At 48.4% G+C, this 25,830-nt stretch overlaps 2 protein-coding genes across 4 annotated transcripts in view; one reads left to right on the top strand and one right to left on the bottom strand.

Annotated features, from left to right (window-relative positions):
* The window catches only part of slc49a3 (solute carrier family 49 member 3), a 65,267-nt gene extending 52,837 nt beyond the window's left edge, over positions 1-12,430 (top strand). Inside the window, exons 7-10 of the mRNA XM_080537356.1 lie at positions 6,969-7,121; positions 7,360-7,517; positions 10,835-10,947; positions 12,109-12,430. Coding sequence (XP_080393482.1) covers positions 6,969-7,121; positions 7,360-7,517; positions 10,835-10,947; positions 12,109-12,353 — 669 coding nt within the window. The 3' untranslated portion in view covers positions 12,354-12,430. The remainder of the gene's footprint in view (positions 1-6,968; positions 7,122-7,359; positions 7,518-10,834; positions 10,948-12,108) is intronic.
* A 1,855-nt stretch (positions 12,431-14,285) lies between these two features.
* The window catches only part of ncbp1 (nuclear cap binding protein subunit 1), a 36,644-nt gene continuing 25,099 nt past the window's right edge, over positions 14,286-25,830 (bottom strand). The window contains exons 13-23 of one of the 3 annotated variants that reach the window (XM_080537217.1): positions 25,660-25,722; positions 25,113-25,187; positions 24,830-24,933; positions 24,427-24,549; positions 22,876-22,978; positions 20,733-20,826; positions 19,492-19,595; positions 17,737-17,854; positions 16,670-16,813; positions 15,238-15,351; positions 14,286-14,614 (exon numbers count right to left, since the gene is read on the bottom strand). In XM_080537217.1, the coding sequence (XP_080393343.1) occupies positions 14,501-14,614; positions 15,238-15,351; positions 16,670-16,813; positions 17,737-17,854; positions 19,492-19,595; positions 20,733-20,826; positions 22,876-22,978; positions 24,427-24,549; positions 24,830-24,933; positions 25,113-25,187; positions 25,660-25,722 (1,156 nt within the window). In that variant the 3' untranslated portion in view covers positions 14,286-14,500. The remainder of the gene's footprint in view (positions 14,615-15,237; positions 15,352-16,669; positions 16,814-17,736; positions 17,855-19,491; positions 19,596-20,732; positions 20,827-22,875; positions 22,979-24,426; positions 24,550-24,829; positions 24,934-25,112; positions 25,188-25,659; positions 25,723-25,830) is intronic. The other 2 variants (XM_080537218.1, XM_080537219.1) reach the window with 2 other exon arrangements.

The following is a 25,830-nucleotide window of genomic DNA, read 5'->3' as shown; positions in this document are numbered from 1 at the left end:
TGTTTGGCGTGCTGTCGCTGCGATGTTCTCTGCACAGGCAGTTGTCCAGGATTACTCCAAAGCTCTTGGCTGTCTGGGAGGAGGTTACAGTCGAGTCCTCAACTGTGATGGAGAAGTCTTGGAGAGGGCAGGCTTTCCCAGGGAGGAAACGTAGTCTTGTTCAGGTTTAGTCCATGTAGAGATGTCAGCGAGACACGCAGAGACACGTGTTGCCACGTGCAGGTCAGAGGGGGGGAAAGACAGGAAGAGTTGAGTGTCATCTGCGTAGCTGTGGTAGGAGAACCCATGTGAGGAGATTACAGAGCCAAGAGATTTGGTATAGAGGGAGAACAGTAAGGTATAGAGCAGTGGTTCTCAACCTTTTTGGGGCCAGCGCCCCCCTGTCCATTATCCAGGTCTCTTACCGCCCCCCATAAAAAAGTAGGCTTATTTTCTCCCCTGAATATTAATGTTGACTAATATTCTGTGTTATATCATTTAAAAAGCATGTCACTGAATGCCAAATAATAAATTGGATTTAACTGGGCAGTTGGAATATCATTATTCTTAGTCATCAGAGAGCAGAAAAGCCATGTGAATGTGAATACAAATTATGTTTATGAGTGTTAAACAAACTCAGACAAGAGAATACAAACAGAATACAGACAGACGCTACGGAACAGCAGCAATTGCACACGTCTGGTGCAGAACAAACAGTAGGCTACAAAACGGTACATCACAACTAACATTGTTCGTTTTTTAAGTGTGCTGGTGTGACATTTCGCCAAATTGCACGGGGGGGGGATTAGTGTGAGCCCTGCACTTGGTGGTTCTCCGCCAGTTTCTTCACTGCGGGTTGCAGAGAAGTTAGTTTCAGTCGCAGTGCACCTGAGGCCGTCAAGTCCAAGCGATTGCGGTACTTGGACTGCATGTGGAGGACCTGGCTGAATCCCTGCTCCACCAGGTATGTGGTTGGGAAAGCCAGAAGAAGCAGCCTCACTTTCTCCCACAGAGCCGGGTAACGCTGAGAGTACTTGACCTACATGTTGCCCCTGCCAGAGGTGCGGAAAATAGCCTGGGCCTCATCGTCACTCTGGATGTCGATGAGATGCTCCTGGATTGCTTGCTCGCATTCCGCCACGTCCGCCTGAAAGGGTTGCACCACCCAGATGGGAACATCAAGGTCCAAAAGATCCCTGAAGCGGATCTTCAAGTCAGCATTCACCATCCTCAGGTGCTCTGTGTAAATGAGGAGGCGCTCATCGGTAAGAGCCTCAGACACCTGCAATGAGCATAACCAGGAAATTGTTATCTGTGCAGAATGTTACTGATTTTGAACTGGTTATTTTATTGCTAATTAGTTAACTAATTGATGTTTCTTAAAGTTTATACTCATAATACATAAGAACACAGAACATAAATTATTTATACTTACCAGGAACACAAATATAGTTTTGCATAGAGTAGCCTACATTTATTACATGTATTATTTACTATTATCATAATTTAGTAGCCTAGGCTAGATTACCTTGGTCAACAGGAAATAGGCAAACTGCTTCCTGCCTATGCTCTGCCTGTATAGATCCAGCCCGGAGGTGAGACTCTGGATGACCGCCTTGCTCTGGACCAGAGTAACTCCTTTTCCTTGGAGCTTCAGTGTGACTTCATTAATTTTTCCAAAGAAGTCTGCGAGGTACATGATGTCGCAGCGGCTGGATGACACCTGTTCCCCAAGAGCTGCATCCACCTCCTCCAGGAACTCCACGATGCTGTCAAACAGCTCACAAAAGCGAGCAAGGCAGTTTCCTTTTGAGAGCCAGCGGACCTCAGTGTGGAGAAGAAGACGCTCAAAGGTCTCGTCATTTTCCTGACACACCGTCTCTTCCAGTTGTTTGTAGTGTTGCTGCTGTCTTCTCAAGTCACTCCGTTCTACTGAGTGCGCTTAGCTACTCCTAGTTCTGTTGGTTCCTTAGCCCTCTTCCCCTCTACAGACTTTTGCCACAATGTGCTTTCTCCCTATCCCTGTTCTTCTGACACTCAGGAGGACACCTAGATGCTACATCCCCCCTCGCAAACCTTCCAATCTCATCTACCCTCCTCTTTCTACTGACCATGACTTTATCGCCGCAGGCGGTCTCTGGAATTGCCAGTCGGCGGTCCGGAAAGCTGACGCTATCTCAGCTTATGCATCTCTTATGGCCCTCAATTTCCTTGCTCTCACTGAAACCTGGATCACACCAAAAAACACAGCTACACCGGCAGCCCTCTCTGCCGCCTACTCCTTTTCTCATTCCCCTAGACCCTCTGGTCGAGGGGGAGGCACAGGACTCCTCATCTCGTCCAAGTGGTCACACACTGTCCTTCCCCTGGCACACTTGTCTACATCCTCCTTTGAATTTCATGCTGCTTTTGTCTCCTCCCCGGTCAAACTCCACATTGTCGTCATCTATCGCCCCCCAGGCCAGCTCGGTGACTTCCTAGGCGAGATGGATGGCCTTCTCAGCTCCTTCCCTGATGATGGCACTCCGCTCGTACTATTAGGTGACTTCAATTTCCAATCTGAGAAGCTTCTCTCATCTGGAGTACTTGACCTTCTCCTCTCCTTCGGCCTTACCCTGTCCCCCTCTCCTCCGACTCATAAGGCAGGCAATCAGCTCGACCTTGTCTTCACCAGATCTTCCCACACTTCCAACTTTACCGTTACCCCTCTTCCAGTTTCTGATCACCACTTTATATCCTTCTCCCTTCCCCTCAAAACTTCCTCTTCCCTCTCAGCCTCTAACCACTTAAGACCCTCTCGTCGTAACCTACGTACCCTGTCCCCCATCACCCTCTCTTCTTCTGTCCTATCCTCCCTACCCTCTGTCGAATCCTTCTCCCTTCTATCCACTGATGCGGCATCCTCAACCCTCCTGTCCGCTCTCACCTCATCCTTCGACACCCTCTGTCCACTAACCTTGAAGCCAGCTCGATCCTCTCCTCGAGCTCCCTGGCTCTCTGAAACGCTACATGCTTGTAGACTAGAGCTCAGAGCAGCTGAGAGGAAATGGAGAAAAACTGGCCTTTCTGATGACCTTAACCTCTATCACTCTCTCCTTGCCAACTACGCCTCCTCGGCATCAGCTGCTAAAACATCCTACTATCATTCAAAAATACATTCTTCTGCCTCTAATCCTAGAAAACTGTTCTCCACTTTCTCTTCACTCCTTAATCCACCTCCTCCCCCTCCTCCTTCCTCCCTGTCCGCCGATGACTTTGTCACCTACTTTGAAAAAAAGGTGGACGACATCAGCAGCACCTTTCTCCCCCCACCGCTCCCTCCTCCCACTAACAATGCTAACACTGTTCCCACTAACAATGCTAACGCCCCTTCCAAACTCTCCCCTCGACACTCGATCTCTGGATTGTCATCTTTTTCCCCCCTCTCCCCCGATGAGATTCTCACACTTATCACATCAAAGCGGGCAACCACATGCCCTCTTGACCCCATCCCCTCCCCCCTTCTCCAATCCATTTCCGCTGACATCCTTCCTTACCTTACCACCCTAATCAACTCCTCCCTATCCACTGGATCTGTCCCAGCGGCCTTCAAAATAGCCAGAGTCAAGCCTCTCCTCAAGAAACCTACCCTTGACCCATCATCTGTCCACAATTACAGACCGGTATCCCTTCTCTCCTTCCCTTCCAAAACCCTTGAACGCGCGGCATCTAAACAACTGACTGACTATCTCCGGAAGATGGATCACTTAGACCCCCACCAATCCGGCTTCAAGGCTGGGCATTCCACTGAGACTGCGCTCCTTGCTGTCACGGAAGCCCTCCACTCTGCCCAAGCTTCCTCCCTCTCCTCTGTTCTCATTCTCCTTGACCTGTCTGCTGCCTTCGACACAGTCAATCACCAGATCCTTCTCTCCATCCTCTCAGACCTGGGCATCTCTGGCACCGCACACTCCTGGTTTTCTTCCTACCTGGCGGGCCGCTCCTACCAGGTGACCTGGAGAGAATCGCTATCTTCTCCACGAACCCTCTCCACTGGAGTTCCCCAGGGTTCCGTCCTAGGGCTCCTACTCTTCTCCCTCTACACCAAGTCTCTTGGCTCGGTAATCTCTTCACATGGGCTCTCCTACCACAGCTACGCAGACGACACTCAACTCTTCCTGTCCTTCCCCCCGTATGATGTACACGTGGCAACCCGTATCTCAGCATGTCTCGCTGACATTTCAACTTGGATGGCTGACCACCATCTCAAGCTCAATCTTAACAAGACCGAGCTCCTCTTCATCCCCGGGAAAGCCTGCCCTCTCCAAGACTTCTCCATCACAGTGGAGAACTCTACTGTAACCCCCTCCCTGACAGCCAAGAACCTTGGAGTGATCCTGGATAACCGACTATCCTGTGCGGAGAACATTGCAGCAACGGCTCGCTCCTGCAGATTCTTCCTCTACAACATCAGAAGGATACGACCATTCCTTACCAGAGAGGCAGCGCAACTCTTGACCCAGGCACTGGTCATCTCCCGCCTGGATTACTGCAATGTACTCCTGGCTGGGCTCCCCGCTTCAGCCATTAGACCTCTGCAGCTCATCCAGAATGCTGCTGCCCGGCTGGTATTCAACCTCCCCAAATACTCGCATGTCACCCCTCTCCTTCGCACCCTGCACTGGCTCCCGATAGCAGCTCGCATCAGATTCAAGACCCTGGTGCTTGCATACCAGGCAGCTAAAGGGACAGCCCCTGCCTACCTGAAGGAAATGGTAACCCCCCAAATCCCTGCCCGCTCACTCCGCTCCTCCACCTCGGCTGGCCGACTGGCCCCACCTCCTCTACACAGCAGTCGGGCTGCCCGATCACGTCTCTTCACAACACTGGCTCCCCGCTGGTGGAATGAGCTCCCCACGGCTGTCAGAACGGCAGAGTCACTACCCATCTTCCGTCGTAGACTGAAGACCCATCTCTTCAGGTTACATCTTAACTGCTCCTCCTGAGACATCTTCTGACCCTCACCACTACGTCTCCTAAAGACACCCGCTTTCCCCTCTACTGTGTCCCTAAGAACTTCTATTGCCCCCCTTTTACTGTTTCTCAGTTTCTCCAGTAATATAAAAAAAAAAAATAGGAGAAGGCGATAATAGGGAGAAGGTTTTTCCTTCTATCAGTGGCCCCGGGCCCGAGCTAGAGTACTCTTCATGCAACGAATGGTGGACTGCTGATTCACATGCTTAGTATTCAAATGTATTGATTGTAAGTCGCTTTGGAATAAGGCGTCTGCTAAATGCCAAAAATGTAAATGTAAAAATGTAACAGCTGTCTGAACAATCTGGTATTCAGGGCGTGGGCTTTTATTTTGTTTATTGCCTTGACTGTAACATTGAGAGACTCATGGAGAGGTGGCCTTTTAGATTTGGCCACAAGGTTGTGGCGGTGCAAGACACTGTGGACTGTGAGGACATGCGGGACCTGCTCCTTCAGCAGAGCGGTGAAGCCACGGTACCTGCCAACCATGGACGGGGCACCCTCAGTGGCACATGCAAGGATGTTCTTGATTGGGATTGACTTCTCCTGTAGATATGCATCCAGTGCATTAAAAATGGTCTGGCCGTTGGTGTCTGTTTCCAGATATTTGGAAAATAAACATTCCTCAGCCATCTCCTGACTGTTGGAGGCACTATAGCGGACATAGGCCATCAACAGAGCATTATTGTCAGCAGTGGTTGTCTCATCCAGCTGAAGACTGAATGGAGTTTCCCGCAGGATGGCACACAGCTGCTCCTCTGTATCGGCGCCCATCTCATCAACCCTGCGTGCTACGGTGTCATTGCTGAGTGGGATGGATTTCAGCACCTGTGTGGGATCACGCTCCATCACAGTAGATATTACCTCTTTGATGGCAGGGAGTACCAAATTCTCTCCAATTGTGAACGGCTGCCCACATTTGGCTATCAGCAGGGAGATATTATAGGATGCTATTAGCCCGCTGTCAGTCTGGGTGGTCTTCCTAGCGAAGAGACTGCTGATGGTGCTCCTACCATGTTTCTCTTTGAGGGCCTGGAAGAATGGACGCTGCTTATCTGCCTTGTCCGGGTGTATCTTGTTAATGTGCTCCTTTAGACGTGAGGGTTTCATTGCCTCATTGGAAAATACTTGTTCACACAGTAAACACATTGGGAGTTGGTCATTGGTAGGAGACGGTATGAAGCCATAGCTAAGATACTCAATAGAGTACTGTCTGCATTTTAGCTTTTTCGCGGCCATTTTGATGATATAATATGATTTTAGTTGTTTTATAATGCTATGCTGGGAGCGCTCAGAAATGCGTGCTCTGACTGAAAAGACAGTTTGTCCACCTGACCGTGCGTGCATTTACAAACGTACCAGTAATAACACTGCTGACAGCTGACCAATCGCAGGGGGAGGGAGTATTTGTCTGCGTCACAGAGCCCGGCCAAGTTCAGAGCACTGCTCAGAGACGGGTGTTCTGACTGAAAAGACGGTTTGTCCGAGCGAACATTTACGAACGTAATAACACTGCTGACAGCTGTTTTTCATGAGAAAAATACTTTATGCGTCACCGCCCCCCAAGAACACCTCAACGCCCCCCTTTTAAAAATATTTTCTCCAGCGCCCCCCGATGTTGTCTGAACGCCCCCTGGGGGGCGATACCGCCCCCGTTGAGAAACGATGGTATAGAGGGAGACAGAGCCCTGGGGGACCCCAGTGGTATAGAGGGAGAACAGTAAGGGCCCTAGGACAGAGCCCTGGGGGACCCCAGTGGTATAGAGGGAGAACAGTAAGGACCCTAGGACAGAGCCCTGGGGGACCCCAGTGGTATAGAGGGAGAACAGTAGGGGCCCTAGGACGGAGCCCTGGGGGACCCCAGTGGTGAGGGTTCGTGGAGAAGACGAAGATCCTCTCCAAGTCACCTGGTAGGAACGACCCGCCAGGTAGGAACCAGGGGCTGTGTTCATCGTGCTCTCTACCCCCCCCTACAGGACTTTGCGGGGCTGTGCGGGGCTCTGTTCATCGTGTTCGGGGTGGTGGGGGCCGCGTTCCTGGGCCTCTACGTCGACAAGACCAAGAAGTTCACGGAGGCCGTGAAGATCAACATGAGCCTGTGTGCTCTGGCCTGCATCGCCTTCGCTGTGGTGAGGGGGGGGTCTGTGTTTGTGTGTGTGTGTGTGTGTGTGTGTGTGTGTGTGTTAGGTGTCTCAGGTGCGGGGGCAGGGGGAGGTAGTAACTGTTACTGTGTGTGTGTGTGTGTGTGTGTGTGTGTGTGTTAGGTGTCTCAGGTGGGGGGGCAGGGGGAGGTAGTAACTGTGTGTGTGTGTGTGTGTGTGTGTGTGTGTGTGTGTGTGTGCGCGTGTGTGTGTGTGTGTGTGCCAGGTGTCCCAGGTGCGGGGCCAGGGGGCGGTGGTGGCGGCGGCCTGTTCTGTGTTCGGGTTCTTCGGGTTCTCCATCTACCCCGTTGCCATGGAGCTGTCTGTGGAATGCTCCTACCCCGTAGGAGAGGCCACCTCCGCTGGGCTCATCTTCATCTCTGGGTAACCGTCTAGAACGCTCTATATCTTTAATACTGTCTCTCTAGAACGTTCTATATCTATAATACTGTCTCTCTAGAATGCTCTATATCTTTAATACTGTCTCTCTAGAACGTTCTATATCTATAATACTGTCTCTCTAGAATGCTCTATATCTATAATACTGTCTAGAACGTTCTATATCTATAATACTGTTTCTCTAGAACGCTCTATATCTATAATACTGTCTAGAACGCTCTATATCTATAATACTGTCTCTCTAGAACGCTCTATATCTATAATACTGTCTCTCTAGAACGCTCTATATCTATAATACTGTCTCTAGAACGCTCTATATCTATAATACTGTCTCTCTAGAACGCTCTATATCTATAATACTGTCTCTCTAGAACGCTCTATATCTATAATACTGTCTAGAATGCTCTATATCTATAATACTGTCTCTAGAACGCTCTATATCTTTAATACTGTCTAGAACGTTCTATATCTATAATACTGTCTCTCTAGAACGCTCTATATCTATAATACTCTCTAGAATGCTCTATATCTATAATACTGTCTCTCTAGAACGCTCTATATTCTCTAGAACGCTCTATATCTTTAATACTGTCTAGAACCGCTCATATCTATAATACTGTCTCTAGAACGCTCTATATCTATAATACTGTCTCTCTAGAACGCTCTATATCTATAATACTGTCTCTAGAACGCTCTATATCTTTAATACTGTCTAGAACGTTCTATATCTATAATACTGTCTCTCTAGAACGTTCTATATCTATAATACTGTCTCTAGAACGCTCTGGGCCCTATTATGCACTTCATCAATAAGACGAGGCGGTAGATCTAAACTTAAGACGTGGAGGCGTGGTCAAGGCCACTTTGCTATTATGCGTGCTGTAGTGGGCGCCTAAAACCCGGCGCTAAGCAAATAAATTAGTCATGGGTGTGTTTTGGGCGTCTTCTCAATCAACCCAATCAGCGTGCCAGGTGCCATTCCCTTTAAGAACCGGCTGCGTTGAGTCATTAGCGCTATGCTATTATGGAAGTCCTAAGAAGGAGGTCAGCGTGCTTCTCTGCCTCTCCCTTCTGAAATAAAGCATTTATACTGTGACCGTAATTGACGTCTTGCCGTGGAGCCACGTGCGTGTTCATGTGTGCCCACATGCATGCGCAAACCGCGGAGGCGCGCTCGTGTTTCAAAACGTGCATGAAGTCTAAACTTAAGAACTTTTCAAACCACTTCTTAGCGATAGGAGCAAAGTCAGATCGCATAATAGCAGGGGCGCCTAGTGCACTTCATTAACATATGAACACTCCCACAATGAGCAATATATGCACGGGAGTTTTACGTCTTATGTGTGGGCGCCTATCGACACCTGCATAATAGCAGTAGCGCGTATGAAGCGCATAATAAGGGTGGCGGTAGGTCTTAACCTGGCGGTGCGTCTTAATTAACACTTAAGACGGCAAGTTAAGAAGTGCATAATAGGGCCCTCTATATCTATAATACAGTCTCTCTAGAACGCTCTATATCTTTAATACTGTCTAGAACGTTCTATATCTATAATACGGTCTCTCTAGAACGCTCTATATCTATAATACTGTCTAGAACCCCTCATATCTATAATACTGTCTCTCTAGAACGCTCTATATCTATAATACTGTCTCTCTAGAACGCTCTATATCTATAATACTGTCTAGAACGCTCTATATCTATAATACTGTCTAGAATGCTCTATATCTATAATACTGTCTCTCTAGAACGCTCTATATCTATAATACTGTCTCTCTAGAACGCTCTATATCTATAATACTGTCTCTCTAGAACGCTCTATATCTATAATACTGTCTCTCTAGAACGCTCTGTATCTATAATACTGTCTAGAACGCTCTATATCTATAATACTGTCTAGAACGTTCTATATCTATAATACTGTCTCGAACGCTCTATATCTATAATACTGTCTAGAACGCTCTATATCTATAATACTGTCTAGAACGCTATATATCTATAATACAGTCTAGAACGCTCTATATCTATAATACTGTCTCTCTAGAACGCTCTATATCTATAATACTGTCTAGAACGCTCTATATCTATAATACTGTCTAGAACGCTCTATAGCTATAATACTGTCTCTCTAGAACGCTCTATATCTATAATACTGTCTCTCTAGAACGCTCTATATCTTTAATACTGTCTAGAACGCTCTATATCTATAATACTGTCTAGAACGCTCTATATCTATAATACTGTCTAGAACGCTCTATATCTATAATACTGTCTCTCTAGAACGCTCTATATCTTTAATACTGTCTAGAACGCTCTATATCTATAATACAGTCTAGAACGCTCTATATCTATAATACTGTCTAGAACGCTCTATATCTATAATACTGTCTAGAACGCTCTATATCTATAATACTGTCTAGAATGCTCTATATCTATAATACAGTCTCTCTAGAACGCTCTATATCACGTGGGTGACCTATTTTGAGATAAAAACAGCAAATTTCGCCGAAAGGTGACAAGTGTGTACCCCTGGGGCCTCATTCATAGAACATGCTTAGATCAAATTTTTTTTTTTCGTGGAAACGATCGTAGCTCGACGTCGAGTATTCAACTTGCTTACGCACATTACCTACTGGTTATGCGGAGTTATTACAGGCATGTGAGCCGCACTGGAAAAACGTTGCCTACTGTAATTCATGCGAAGTTTAAGTGGCTCGTAATAAAATGAACGATGTTAAATGGCACCCCCCCTGAAATAAAAACAGTCCAAATCATCCCCCTTCTAAAACTGCCATCCCCCCTTTCCATCCCTTATGTCATTTTATCAATGAACGTGGTATTACTGCCCTCTCCCGCTTCCAGACGCACGCCTACCCTATAATATAGTATTAACGCCCTGTGATAGCGGCTCAAATAGCGTCTGAATGAAGCCAAGTGCTATAATATAATATAATACAGACAGTATATAATATTGTCAGTATTGTCTGTCTGTATTATATTATATTATAGCACTTGGCTTCATTCAGCCGCTATAATTGAGCCTCTATCACAGGGCGTTAATACAAACCTCATTCACCTGCGTTCAATTCCAAGTATGTTTGGTATTTATAGAAGGAAGCACGTACGCAACTTTAAACCATCTCAGCCCGTTTTATAAATAATGCTTACGTCCGTTTAGAAAAATGTGCTTACGTGAAAGTCAAAGATGACGTTCAAGTACTTTTTTATGAATGAGGCCCCTGGTGTGTGTGTGTGTCTCTGTGTGTGTGTGTGTGTGTGTGTCTGTCTGTGTGTATGTGTGCAGGCAGGTCCAGTCGGTGGTCTACATCATTCTGCTCCAGGGTCTGACCCAGAAGATGGCCGACTCCCCCTTCTCCACCTGCGCCATGGGGGGCAACGCTGCCCTGAGCTGGAGGGGTACGTACCCAGCCTCCCATCTCTCCCTGCCAGCCTCCCATGACATCATCAGGGTGGAGGCCAGCTCCGTCTCAGTTCAGGAGATTCTTGAATTCGAAAATAAACGTCTGAATTCAAATGTTTTAGTCGGCAGGTAATTATGGCTGCGGTTTGCAGTGAGCAGTTGAACATTTGCATATGTATGCAAATACCCAAGAGGCACGTTCACACACACACACACACACACACACACACACACACACTATAGGCTGGACCTGAGCCTGCATCCTAGATGCTACTCTACCACATGTTAGAGAGAGAGAGAAAGGGGCGGGGGGAGAGACAGACAGAGAGGAGGGGGGGAGAGACAGAGACAGACAGAGAGAGGTAGAGAGACAGAGACAGACAGAGAGGTAGAGAGGGGGGGGTAGAGACAGAGACAGACAGAGAGGTAGAGAGGGGGGGGGAGAGACAGAGACAGACAGAGAGGTAGAGAGGGGGGGGGAGAGACAGAGACAGACAGAGAGGAGGGGGGTAGAGACAGACAGAGAGAGAGGGGTAGAGGGGGGGGGGGGGGGTAGAGGGGGGTCTGACGGTTATGTTGCAGTTCTCACTTCTCCATTACTGCTTCATGTTATTATGACCAGACTGGTTTAACCTGGGGACTTCCCCTGTCACACACACTCACACACTCACACACAATGGGATGACTTTCAGACAGGCTGTGTGTCTCTCTCTCTGTGTGTGTCTGTGTGTGTCTCTCTCTCTCTCTGTGTGTGTGTGTCTCTCTCTCTATCTTTCTCTCTCTCTCTGTGTGTGTGTGTCCTCAGTGCCAGTGTTGGTGATGTGTGTGTGTGTGTGTCTCCTCAGTGTTGGTGATGTGTGTGTGTGTCTCCTCAGTGTTGGTGATGTGTGTGTGTGTGTCTCCTCAGTGTTGGTGATGTGTGTGTGTGTGTCTCCTCAGTGTTGGTGATGTGTGTGTGTGTCTCCTCAGTGTTGGTGATGTGTGTGTGTGTCTCCTCAGTGTTGGTGATGTGTGTGTGTGTGTGTCTCCTCAGTGTTGGTGATGTGTGTGTGTGTCTCCTCAGTGTTGGTGATGTGTGTGTGTGTGTCTCCTCAGTGTTGGTGATGTGTGTGTGTGTCTCCTCAGTGTTGGTGATGTGTGTGTGTGTCTCTCCTCAGTGCCAGTGTTGGTGATGGCGGGGCTGTGCAGCCTGTTCTCCTGCGTGTTCCTCCTCTCCTTCTCCACGCCGTACCGACGCCTGGCCGCTGAGGAGCTCGCCGCCCGGGGGCGGGGCCAAGCCGGGGGGAGGGGCCTAACCAGCACGCCAGAACACACACCAGAAGCACATGCCAGAACACACGCTAAAACACACGGCAAGCACCGCGGATTATCATGTTCACGTCACCACGGTGTCATAGACTGACTGACGGACGGACAGAATGAGAGAGAGAGAATAAAAAGAGCAACAGTGAAGGAGCTCATATGAGACTGAAACTGGTATATGAGAGGAGGATTTAAACCAGAAGAGACAGACAGAGGGGAAAGCAGAAGAGGAAGAGGAGAGGAGGGGAGGAGAGTAGGAGAGGAGAGGAGAGGAGGGGAGAGGAGAGGAGAGGAGAGGAGAGGAGAGGAGAGGAGAGGAGAGGAGAGGAGAGGAGAGGAGAGGAGAGGAGAGGAGAGGAGAGGAGAGGAGAGGAGAGGAGGGGAGGGGAGGGGAGGAGAGTAGGAGAGGAGAGTAGGAGAGGAGAGGAGAGGAGAGGAGGACCGCGAACGTGATCGTCTCCAAAAGAGGAAGACAGACAAACTGACAGAGGGGAGGAGAGAAGGAGCGTGTGAAAGAAGAGAAGAGCTCTGTGTCACAGGGACCAGCTGATTGGCTGACCTGGACACAGGGACCAGCTGATTGGCTGATCTGGACACAGGGACCAGCTGATTGGCTGATCTGGACTTCCCTTCTGTGTTGTTTAGTCCTTCAGTCACCTTCACCATGCCCTTAATTAGAATAATGAATATTAATGAAGTAGGGTGATAACAGGTAGATGGTGGAGGTAGACATGGGAGCCTGTCCTCTGATTTCTTGAGGTCCTAATAATTGTTTGACACACACTTGCTAGCACACACACACACACAAGATCAAACTGACAGACCACTTCACCTGCCTTAACACCAAACACACACCTCTACCTGCCTTAACACCAAACACACACCTCTCTACCTGCTACACACACACACCACTCTACCAGTGTCAACACTAAACACACACCTCTCTACCTGCCGTAACACCAAACACTCAACACCACACCTCTCTGCCTGCGGAGCTAAGCCAGGTACTGGGTCATGTGATATGTTCCCAGCAGCCTCAGCGAGGGGCAGGTACAGGGAGCACACCTTCCACAGACATTCCAGGTGTTTCAGGTCCGGTTTCTCAGACAAGGCTTATATGAAGACCAGTCCTAGCCTGTATACCATCTTCAATGGAGATCTGACATTGAAAGTGTGATTTAGTCCAGGGGGGATTCCATCAACACCACTAAAGGAATATCCAGACTTATGTTGATCTCTGTGAAACCAGCCCATTAATGTCCAGACTTATGTTGATCTGTGTGAAACCAGCCCATTAATGTCCAGACTTATGTTGATCTCTGTGAAACCAGCCCATCAATGTCCAGCGGTACCTGGTGACAGCCACGTCTGCATGGTTTGACACTACTCATGTAAATAAACCTTTTCTAAAAGATGTTTTTATTAAATCAACCACTGTATTCTGATGCCAGCGTCTGTTATCTGTCTGTGTTTGAGTGTGTTTGTATTATTCATGTTTACACCCAGACCCCCGCCCTCTGCCAGTCAACCGGCTCAGAGAACCATAAATGAAACCAGAAAGAAACAGAGTCGTGGTCTTTAAAAAAAAAAGGAAGACTTTTCAATGTATTACATCAGTTATACACACAGAGCCCCCCAGCCCCCCTCACCATGCAGCAACACTACAGTTGAATCATTCTCCAATTACACAGAATACATAGAAAACTAGATCACTCTGGCTAAGGGCTGGGTGATGCTGAGCGGAGGATGGTCTTCCAACTCTTCCTCAGTCCTCACCTCCAGGTTGCTAGGAGACCCACGTTTATACGACTAGGAACATGGTCAAAACAACAAAAATGGCAGAAAAAATTAATAATACAAAAGAAAGTAACCACACCAAAGCTATGGATGAGTAACGTCAGTATCACAGAACACGCCTGAACACACCCTCCTCACATCTCCACTTGAACAGTTATCACCTTGAAAGCCCCCCCCCCCCCCCCCCCCCCTCAACACACACAGCCCCCCCCCGCCCAACACACACACACAGACAAAATAGCAATAAAAAAAATGACTTGAGGAAATCTTGATGCAAGAGCTGGTTGGTGTGTGTCATGTGGTAAGTGATGATGGTGGTGAGTGTGTGTGTGTGTGTGTGTGTGTGTGTGTGTCATGTAAGTGATGATGGTGGTGAGTGTGTGTGTGTGTGTGTGTGTGTGTGTGTCATGTAAGTGATGATGGTGGTGAGTGTGTATAAGTGTGTGTGTCTCAGAGCTGCAGGGCGCAGAACTGCTGGTAGACAGCCAGGATGTGGTGGTCCAGCTCAGCGGTGAACAGCAGGTTCTCCAGGGTGCCCATGTACTGCTGGATGGTCACATGGTGCTGCAGGGAGGGAGACAGCCAATCAGAGAGAGGATGGGGAGGGAGGCAGCCAATCAGAGAGAGGATGGGGAGGGAGAGACAGCCAATCAGAGAGAGGATGGGCAGGGAGAGACAGCCAATCAGAGAGAGGATGGGGAGGGAGAGACAGCCAATCAGAGAGAGGATGGGGAGGGAGAGACAGACAATCAGAGAGAGGATGGGGAGGGAGGCAGCCAATCAGAGAGAGGATGGGGAGGGAGGCAGCCAATCAGAGAGAGGATGGGGAGGGAGAGACAGCCAATCAGAGAGAGGATGGGGAGAGAGACAGCCAATCAGAAAGAGGATGGGGAGAGGGAGACAGCCAATCAGCAGGTAGAGGAAGGGAAAAGGACCAATCACAGAGTGAGGGAGGAGGGGAAAGGGGGGGGATGAGGAAGAGGAGAGAAACAGGTAGGAAGAGAGGGAAGAAGAGGAGGAGAGAAACAGGCAGGAAGAGGAGGAGGGAGGAGGAGAAGAATGAGGAGGAGGAGGAAGAGGAGGAGTAGAAGGAGAGAAACAGGTAGAAAGAGGGAGAGGAGGAAGAGGAGGAGAGAAACAGAGGTAGGGAGAGGAGGAGAGAAAGAAGAGGGAGGAGGAGTGTGTACCATGAGGAAGATCTGTTGCAGTCTCTGGATACAGTTGTTGTACCAGGAGGTGCTGAAGTCCACGCCGCCCGTCTCACACCTGACCAGGTGCTCTGTCAACATCATGATGAACCTCTGGAGAGGGTTAGGGTTAGGGGGGGGAGAAGAGAGGGAGGAGAGAGGGAGGAGAGGAGAGAGGGGGGAGAGGAGAGAGGGAGGAGAGAAGAGAGGGAGGAGAGGAGAGAAGAGAGGGAGGAGAGGAGAGGAGAGAGGGGGGGAGAGGAGAGAGGGAGGAGAGGAGAGAGGGAGGAGAGGAGAGGAGAGAGGGGGGGGTAGGAGAGGAGAGAGGGAGGAGAGGAGAGGAGAGAGGGGGGGTAGGAGAGGAGAGAGGGAGGAGAGGAGAGAGGGGGGGTAGGAGAGGAGAGAGGGAGGAGAGGGGGGGTAGGAGAGGAGAGAGGGAGGAGAGAAGAGAGGGAGGAGAGGAGAGAGGGGGGAGAGGAGAGAGGGAGGAGAGAAGAGAGGGAGGAGAGAAGAGAGGGAGGAGAGGAGAGAGGGGGGGAGAGGAGAGAGGGAGGAGAGGGGGGGTAGGAGAGGAGAGAGGGAGGAGAGAAGAGAGGGAGGAGAGGAGAGAGGGGGGAGAGGAGAGAGGGAGGAGAGAAGAGAGGGAGGAGAGAGAGGAAGGAGAGGAGAGGAGAGAGGGGGGGAGAGGAGAGAGGGAGGAGAGGAGAGGAGAGAGGGGGGGTAGGAGAGGAGAGAGGGAGGAGAGGAGAGAAGAGAGGGAGGAGAGGGGGGGTAGGAGAGGAGAGAGGGAGGAGAGGGGGGGTAGGAGAGGAGAGAGGGAGGAGAGGGGGGGTAGGAGAGGAGAGAGGGAGGAGAGGGGGGGTAGGAGAGGAGAGAGGGAGGAGAGGGGGGGTAGGAGAGGAGAGAGGGAGGAGAGGGGGGGTAGGAGAGGAGAGAGGGAGGAGAGGGGGGGTAGGAGAGGAGAGAGGGAGGAGAGGGGGGGTAGGAGAGGAGAGAGGGAGGAGAGGGGGGGTAGGAGAGGAGAGAGGGAGGAGAGGGGGGGTAGGAGAGGAGAGAGGGAGGAGAGGGGGGGTAGGAGAGGAGAGAGGGAGGAGAGGGGGGGTAGGAGAGGAGAGAGGGAGGAGAGGGGGGGTAGGAGAGGAGAGAGGGAGGAGAGGGGGGGTAGGAGAGGAGAGAGGGAGGAGAGGGGGGGTAGGAGAGGAGAGAGGGAGGAGAGGGGGGGTAGGAGAGGAGAGAGGGAGGAGAGGAGAGAGAAAACAGAGTTGGAGGTTTGATCATCATCAACCACACTGTGAGAAACCCAGGAGACCTCAAGCTGCACCGTGTGCTGTGGAACTGGGCAGTACTGGACCATGGACCTCCAGAACATCTAACATCTAACAGTCTTCTCTACCTGAGGAACATCTGAGGAACATCTAACAGTCTTCTCTACCTGGAAGATGACCAGGAACAGGTTCTTCTGCTCGCTCTGGGCTGACTCCACCTTCTCCTGCAGACGCTCGATCTGCTCCTCCAGCTGTCCGTCCTCATCCTCACTGTTCTTCTCCATGTCCTCCTCGTCTCCACTGTCCTTCTGCTGGGGGAGGGGGGGACATACACGGACACACACACACACACACATTTAGCTGACGATCTCTTGGTTTGCTCACTTCCTCCGGATGAAATTACAAAATGATCCATATTTTTTCTCATGCTAGTATAGCCAGATAAACGTATCAACCCACCTGTCGAAAGGCACCAGAATACAGGAAATGAAATCTACTCTGTTAAAACATTTCGGGGGGAGAACCCCCAGAGCCCCCTAACACTGTCCTAGTGTTTCACAAATTGTTATTTTATTGCACATGTTTTTATGTTTTATGCATTTATCGTTTCGTAAAGCACAATAGGTTTGCATTCGGTTGTATGCATATGTGCTTTGCCAGGCCTAAAACATTTTAATGAATGCTCATTTACACTTACTAGTAATGTTGATAGGCTAATTTAGACTTAGCCTGTGTTACTACCTTCATTATAAGATTCAAATATGTTTTGTGTCTCCGGACATTGTGGTATTATTTATTTTTTGGGCCAAAAACAGCTTTTTGGATAGTAAAGGTTACAGACCCCTGGGCTAAAGGCTACAGGACAGTGTTAGCCTCTGTGTGTTAGCCCCTGAGCTAAAGGCTGGTACCTTCTTGTGTGTTAGCCCCTGGGCTAAAGGCTGGTACCTTCTTGTGTGTTAGCCCCTGGGCTAAAGGCTGGTACCTTCTTGTGTGTTAGCCCCTGGGCTAAAGGCTGGTACCTTCTTGTGTGTTAGCCCCTGGGCTAAAGGCTGGTACCTTCTTGTGTGTTAGCCCCTGGGCTAAAGGCTGGTACCTTCTTGTGTGTTAGCCCCTGGGCTAAAGGCTGGTACCTTCTTGTGTGTTAGCCCCTGGGCTAAAGGCTGGTACCTTCTTGTGTGTTAGCCCCTGGGCTAAAGGCTGGTACCTTCTTGTTAGCCTAGCTAAAGGCTGGTACCTTCTTGTGCTGCTGTTTCTCCAGCTTGTCCTTGGCCTCCTCCAGCTCCCTCTGGATCTTCTGGACGTGCTTGTTCATCTTCCTGATGGTGGAGTGAAGGATCTCCCACACATAGAACCTACAGAGACCAGGGGAGGCAGGGGTTAACACATAGAACCTACAGAGACCAGGGGAGGCAGGGGTTAACACATAGAACCTACAGAGACCAGGGGAGGCAGGGGTTAACACATAGAACCTACAGACACATGGGTCAGGGTGTGTGTGTGTGTGTGTATTATGTGTGTATCGTGTGTGTGTACCTGGTAGGGCTGCCACGATTAGTCGACTAGTCGCGACGACGTCGATTACCAAAATCGTCGCCGACATATTTGGTAATCGACGTCATCGCATGTTTTTTTGGAGCTGAAATAAGCGATAAGCATTCGTTTTTCTTCCCTGAAGCTGCCACTGGCTAGCGTTCGCCTATCATCCATCCTCACTATGGCTTTTGCCACTTGATTGACGTACAGGTAAGCCAGTCTGAGATCTGATCTTTTCACCTAACACACGGTTCACCACGCATGCGCAGTCAACAGCGCCAACTACAAAATACAAAATACCGGCGAGACTAATTACCTAGTTAGCCTTCCAATTTCTACTATTTACTATATAATACTAAAGAAAGGGTATACAAATGAGTGGGGAAGCTGGACCAAGTAAGAAACCAATAACGTACAACTTCCATCCAGAATGGGAGGAGGACTTTTTTACACTATGTGATATTGGAAGTGCGTCAGTCTGATCTGCAAATCTACGATGGCTGTTTCTATGATGGCTGTTTCTATGATGGCTGTTTCGAAGAAGGGAAATGTGGCAAAAGAGCGAAAACGTACGGCTGTAACGATAGCTTCTTATCGCGTCAGTCACGTTCTTGTTAAACAAGTCATTCAAAGACGGCGAAATTGTGAAAAAAGCGTTTCTTGAGGCTGCAGATTGCCTTTTCGATGACAGATCCACAGTGGCTGATGACACCTTGCAACCAGCTCCTAAAGCCCTGACTACTAGAAACTAGCTGCCTCCTCCCAGTGTCAGGTCTCCCACTAAGGTAGAGAAATGCATTTATTTCCTCCTTTCAAACTAGGGAACTACCTGTTTTGTATCTGGTTTACTTTTCTGTTTGTTGGATCAGTAGTTGGCTATGGTACTGCAGACTGGCTGTCGGTGTGTGAGTGAGAGAAAGTGAGTGTGTGTGTGTGTGTGTGTGTGTGTGTGTGTGTGTGTAAGAGAGAGAGGGGGGGAGAGAGAGAGGGGGGGAGAGGGAGGGAGAGTGCAAAACAAAGGGTATAGTGCATCTTCTCAGGCATCAAACACATTTTTAAAATGTAGTAGAGTGCAAACTGCTGAGTACTACATTTTAAAAATGATGTACAGTGTTAAAATTGATGCCTGAGAAGATGCACTATACCCTTTGTTTTGCACTATTACATTACATTACATGCAAGTGATGCCAGAAATAAATATGCTGCTTCATTAAAAGATCTATTTATGAGTGAACAATCATTTTAATTGTCTTTATTTTTAGTTAGCACATGCCTACAACAACAACTAACAACTTCAAGCTACATTTAGAAGCTGATTTAGAAGATGATAGCTAAATAAGAGCGATTGAGTAATTGTGCGATAAGCTGTAATTTATGATCTGATTAGTCGACTAATCGTTAAAATAATCGGTGACTAATCGACTATGAAAATAATCGTTTGTGGCAGCCCTAGTACCTGGTGAACTCGGGGGCCATGTCCTGGGAGAACAGCCAGTTGGCCACGGCAGCGCAGTCAACGATCTGAGTCCTGATCAGCTTGTCTACCAGCACCGCTATCATCTATACACACACACACACACACACACACACACACACACACACACACACACTTGTTGAGGGCATCAGTGACATAGTGCAGGGTTCTGGTTTTTATTCATGTCAACATACACACACAGAGGAACAGCATCACATTTCTGCTTTCAGCAGCGATCAAAGACAGTTTCAAGTTTCTAGTTTCTTGTTACAGTGTTATTGTGACATGATCACATAAGAAGTGAGTATTCTCAGGCTTGGGTTCCTGACATTGCAGCACAAGACAATTAAGCAATATCACACGAGAGGGAGTGTGTTATACTGAATATCAGCACGGCTGTGATTCGGTCGTAGGTACGAGGCCGCAGGCCGAATACCGAAGACGATCACAGCCGTGCTGATATTCAGTATAACAGCACGACCTCGAGTGTGATATTGCTTTTATACAACAGTTCTACAGCGCGATTTATTAGTTAACAGTAATAAGCGACAACAGATTATGATTTGTTTGTTTGTTTATTTAATCATAAAAATTAAAATAAAATAGTTCCGCAACTGAACTTCAAATGGACTGTTGCCTAGTAACCTGAACACAAACAATGTAGTCTAATTAACGGTCATTTAGTAGAACATCTGTGCGGCGGAGTGATACATATAGTTAAAAGTCCCAGTGCTGTTATACTGTATATCAGCACTCATGGAATGCCTCTTGTCCAATCAAATTACTTGGTCGAAACTAACTGTTGTATAATATATAATAAGGCAATATAATAGGCATTATACAAGATTAAAAAGTGTCCATAGTACAGGACATAAGGGACAAATAAGACAGATATAAGTTACTCCATTCTTAATATCAGCAAAAAATGTCAAGACTATAAACCCGTCTTTTTAATATAGCCTTTATTTAAATGACTAAATAATTACATGACTATATAATGATTAAAGCACTTACTTAATGCAACATTTGCAGGAAAAGTGCTATACAAATAAAAGTTATTATTATTAATACGACAGACCAGCTGCTCTGAGAGGGTGACAGTGGCGCTGCCCAGTGGACAAGGTGGTGCAGTGCACCTCTGATGTTCTTTGGGGAGAGCCTTCTATTCAGAGGGGGGGGGGGGGGCGTAGGGGGTTCCTGTGGATGTGCGGGGGGGGTCTTACCTGTGGATGGGCCCTCCAGACCTCGTACACGACTCTCAGGATGTGGAGCTTCCCTTCGTCTGTGTCCGTCAAGATCTTCAGGATCTCATGGAACCTGGGACAACAACAACATCACTCAGATGGTCTAGATGTTCTCCTAGAAGAACCTGGTCTAGATGTTCTCCTAGAAGAACCTGTGTCTAGATGTTCTCCTAGAAGAACCTGTGTCTAGATGTTCTCCTAGAAGAACCTGTGTCTAGATGTTCTCCTAGAAGAACCTGGTCTAGATGTTCTCCTAGAAGAACCTGAATCTAGATGTTCTCCTAGAAGAACCTGTATCTAGATGTTCGCCTAGAAGAACCTGTGTCTAGATGTTCTCCTAGAAGAACCTGTGTCTAGATGTTCTCCTAGAAGAACCTGTGTCTAGATGTTCTCCTAGAAGAATCTGGTCTAGATGTTCTCCTAGAAGAACCTGAATCTAGATGTTCTCCTAGAAGAACCTGTATCTAGATGTTCGCCTAGAAGAACCTGGTCTAGATGTTCTCCTAGAAGAACCTGGTCTAGATGTTCTGACAAGACTAGGAGACTTCTGACATGGCTAGGAGACTTCTGACAAGGCTAGGAGACTTCTGACAAGACTAGGAGACTTCTGACAAGACTAGGAGACTTCTGACAAGGCTAGGAGACTTCTGACAAGGCTAGGAGACTTCTGACAAGGCTAGGAGACTTCTGACAAGGCTAGGAGACTTCTGACTAGGCTAGGAGACTTCTGACAAGGCTAGGAGACTTCTGACTAGACTATGATACTTCTGACAAGGCTAGGAGACTTCTGACAAGACTAGGAGACTTCTGACAAGACTAGGAGACTTCTGACCAGGCTATGATACTTCTGACCAGGCTATGATACTTCTGACAAGGCTAGGAGACTTCTGACATGGCTATGATACTTCTGACAAGGCTAGGATACTTCTGACTAGTCTAGGAGACTTCTGACAAGACTAGGAGACTTCTGACAAGGCTAGGAGACTTCTTTTTTTTTTTCTGATTTGATCCCTTTTTCACCCAATTTGGTATCCAATTGCACCCAACCTAGTATCCAATTATCCCCTGCCTATTGCGTAGGATCCGCCGCACGACCCCGTGGCTGGCAGCCCCAGGGGAGATAGCCAGGCAGACTAGCTGTCTGGCTCCTCGAGCCCGACACCGTTACTCCAGCACCAGACGGGGGCGGTGTTGCGCGACGGATCCTTGTCCGGAAATAGTCCTATACCCCCCTTGGGAGCGGCCGCTCAATATGCCGCTCCCTGTGGGCCCCGGCCATATCCGGATCTGGCGAGACCGGGATTCGATCCCAGTCCCCGGTGGGCAGCTTGCACTAGAGGCTAATGCTTAGACCGCTGCGCCACCGCAGGGCTAAGGCTAGGAGACTTCTGACAAGACTAGGAGACTTCTGACAAGACTAGGAGACTTCTGACAAGACTAGGAGACTTCTGACAAGGCTATGATACTTCTGACAAGACTAGGAGACTTCTGACAAGGCTAGGAGACTTCTGACATGGCTAGGAGACTTCTGACAAGACTAGGAGACTTCTGACAAGGCTAGGAGACTTCTGACATGGCTAGGAGACTTCTGACAAGGCTAGGAGACTTCTGACAAGGCTATGATACTTCTGACAAGGCTAGGAGACTTCTGACAAGGCTAGGAGACTTCTGACAAGGCTAGGAGACTTCTGACATGGCTAGGAGACTTCTGACAAGACTAGGAGACTTCTGACAAGGCTAGGAGACTTCTGACAAGGCTAGGAGACTTCTGACAAGGCTAGGAGACTTCTGACAAGGCTAGGAGACTTCTGACAAGGCTAGGAGACTTCTGACATGGCTAGGAGACTTCTGACAAGACTAGGAGACTTCTGACAAGGCTAGGAGACTTCTGACAAGACTAGGAGACTTCTGACTAGACTAGGAGACTTCTGACAAGGCTAGGAGACTTCTGACTAGACTAGGAGACTTCTGACAAGGCTAAGAGACTTCTGACTAGACTAGGAGACTTCTGACAAGACTAGGAGACTTCTGACAAGGCTAGGAGACTTCTGACAAGGCTATGAGACTTCTGACAAGACTATGGGGGTCCTGGTCAGACTGTGGGGGGGAGGGGGGGACTCACTTGGCCAGGGCAGAGAAGGAGTGGCTGAAGGACTTGGCTGCCAGATGAAGCAGAGTCTGGAGGAACACCTCGATCTTCAGAGGGTTGAAACTCTCCCCCTCATCTGGAGAGAGAGAGAGAGAGGGGGGGAGGAACAAGAGAGAGAGGGAGAGAGAGAGAGAGTGAGAGAGAAACAGAGACGGAGGGAGGGGGGGGAAGAGAGAGACAGAGAGAGAGAGAGAGACAGAGAGAGAGAGAGAGAGCGATAAGAGAAAGAGAGTGATAGATGTTAGACAGTAACTAACAGACTTCAACACGTTACTTCACTCTAAAGGCCGATTTAAGCTTCTTCATCGAATTTACGTGCGTAGCCTGCGTAGACTACGTAAGGGGTCTCGCACTTTACACTTCTGCGTAGGTCGCTCTGCAATTACACCGCCACATCGCTAGGTGGCAGTGTGTTTTCTATGCCCCTGTGCTGTGCCTCTTCCGGTTAGGAACTCAACGGAGCTCAAAGCTCAAAGCAGCATAATAGCGATCTTTTTGTTGTTATGCTTGTTGTAAATAAAAATTCTATGATGCATTGAAATTACATTAAACTAAGATAATACGATGGTTATCATAATTTTTCAAATCTTTATTAATAAGTAATTACAGAAAAAGTAAATGACATTTCTGTCATGGCTTCTGCATTTTGGCCGACGAGAGTCGGAATCTTGTCGGAATCATGTGCTACCAAGCGGACCAATCACAGAGCTTACTGTTGCGTAGAAACTGACGCGTTCTTACATTTTTGGAGATGTGCACGTCAACCCTCTCCGTAGGCAACGCAAGGCCACGCGGGCCTTAATGGAGTGAGGATAACCTAGTATCACATATTTGTGTTATTTATGTTACTTTTATGGATGTTTGGCTATGTAGAATGTTTGTATGCATGTATATGTCTGGTATTTGGGGGGATGGGGGATATCTTTTTTTGTTCTTTGTTAGAAAGTTTGTTCTTTGTTGGTCCTGTTTGGACCTGTGATGTATTGTGGAAAATACAATAAAAAAATAAAAAAGTTCAGAGTCACAGACGCACACACACGTGTTCACCAGGACAGGAGAGACAGAGAGAGAGAGAGAGAGAGAGAGACAGAGAGAGAGACAGAGAGAGAGAGAGAGAGAGATAGAGACAGAGAGAGAGAGACACAGAGAGACAGAGATAGAGAGATAGAGACAGAGAGAGAGACAGAGAGAGAGAGAGAGAGAGATAGAGACAGAGAGAGAGAGACACAGAGAGACAGAGATAGAGAGATAGAGACAGAGAGAGAGACAGAGACAGAGAGAGAGAGAGAGAGATAGAGACAGAGAGAGAGACAGAGAGAGAGAGAGAGACAGAGAGAGAGACAGAGAGAGAGAGAGAGAGAGAGAGACAGAGAGACAAAGATAGAGAGACAGAGAGAGAGACAGAGATAGAGACAGAGAGAGAGACAGAGATAGAGACAGAGAGAGACAGAGACAGAGAGACACCCCCAACACTGCCACACTGTGACGGGACAATAAAGTTATGTTGAAGGGGCGGGGCCTGACCGTCGTCGTCCTCCTGGTTGGGGTTGGGCACGTCCTTCAGAACCGCCAGGATCTCCTCGTTGGACGCACGGTTCTTGATGGCGTTGCTCACGGCAGTGGCCGCCGCGTATCCCGGCAACGCTGCTGGAGAGGAGAGAGGATGGGGGGAGGAGAGGGGGAGGAAGAGGGAGGGAGAGGATGAGATGGAGGGAGGCAGAGAGGGAGGATGGGATGGAGGGAGGGGGAGAGGGAGAATGGGATGGAGGGAGGGAGAGAGGGATGGAGGGAGGGAGAGAAAGGGAGGGAGAGGAAGAGGGAGATGTCGTTGTCAGCCGGTGTTTTTGTTCATTTATGTTTATGTTGTTGTTATGTTTTACACCTTTACACGTAAGCGACCATGAGGGGGCGCTGTTGTGGGACTCACTGCTGCTGTCGTCTAAGTACTTGTAGAAGAAGACGGGGTCGGAGGGGATGAGGCCGGAGAAGGTGGGGGGGACGATGTCTACTATCCTCTGGTGGTACGACAACCTGGGGGAGGGGGGGAAATAGGAAGAGTAAAACAATGAAATGAATTTTAGAAACGGGTGAAAGCGATCCAGAAATAAGTGTGGAGGTGCTGCTGTAGACAGGGCAGACGGGCCTTCTCACCTCGTGTGTTGTGTGTGTGTGTGTGTGTGTGTATGTCCAGGGCAGACAGGCCTTCTCACCTCATGCATTTCTCCAGAACCTCTCTGACGAACTTGGGTTTGGGCTTCTCAGCATCCAGCACCAGACAGTCAGCCCTGGGGGGGGCGACATTAGCCTTACTGACCTCAGACTCATACACACTCATATTCACATATAAACCACATCATTATGTGAAGACAGCTGATGATTAGACTAGATTCAACTTTATCGTCATTGCACAGAGTATAAGTACTCAGATGTAATGACATTATTTTGTATTATTTGTACTGCTAAATTGTGTCCTGTCTATTTGTCTCCCACAACTGTCCAATTGTCTCACTTATGTCCTATGTGACTATAGTCACTTTATTATCTTGACTTATTTGTCTTTTGAACCGAAGACTCTTTAAAGGTTGAAAAAAAAACTAAAAAACAACAACAACAACAACTTGAAAAACATCTAACCAGTCCATCTGCCAAATAGTGTCATAGTGTAAAAAAAACATGATATGTAGACAGTGCATGGTGTTGGAGTACGAGGTATTACAGTATGAGGTGAGTATAAATAATGAATATAAATGTGATTACCAGTCGTCCCAGCTCCATCTGAACTGGAAGTTACTCAAATGGTGAGAGAACCAGTTGAGGAGTCTGGAGGAGAGAGAGGAGAGAGGAGAGAGAGAGGAGGTGGAGGGGAGAGAGGAGGAGGGGAGAGAAAGGAGAGGAGAGAGGAGGGGGGAGAGGAGAGAGGAGAGGAGA

Source organism: Nansenia antarctica (assembly GCF_963989245.1).
Source record: "Nansenia antarctica genome assembly, chromosome: 7".
NCBI classification, from domain to species: Eukaryota; Metazoa; Chordata; class Actinopteri; order Argentiniformes; family Microstomatidae; genus Nansenia; species Nansenia antarctica.
Note: the sequence above shows the minus strand (reverse complement) of the source record. Positions and strands in the feature narration are given on the sequence as shown.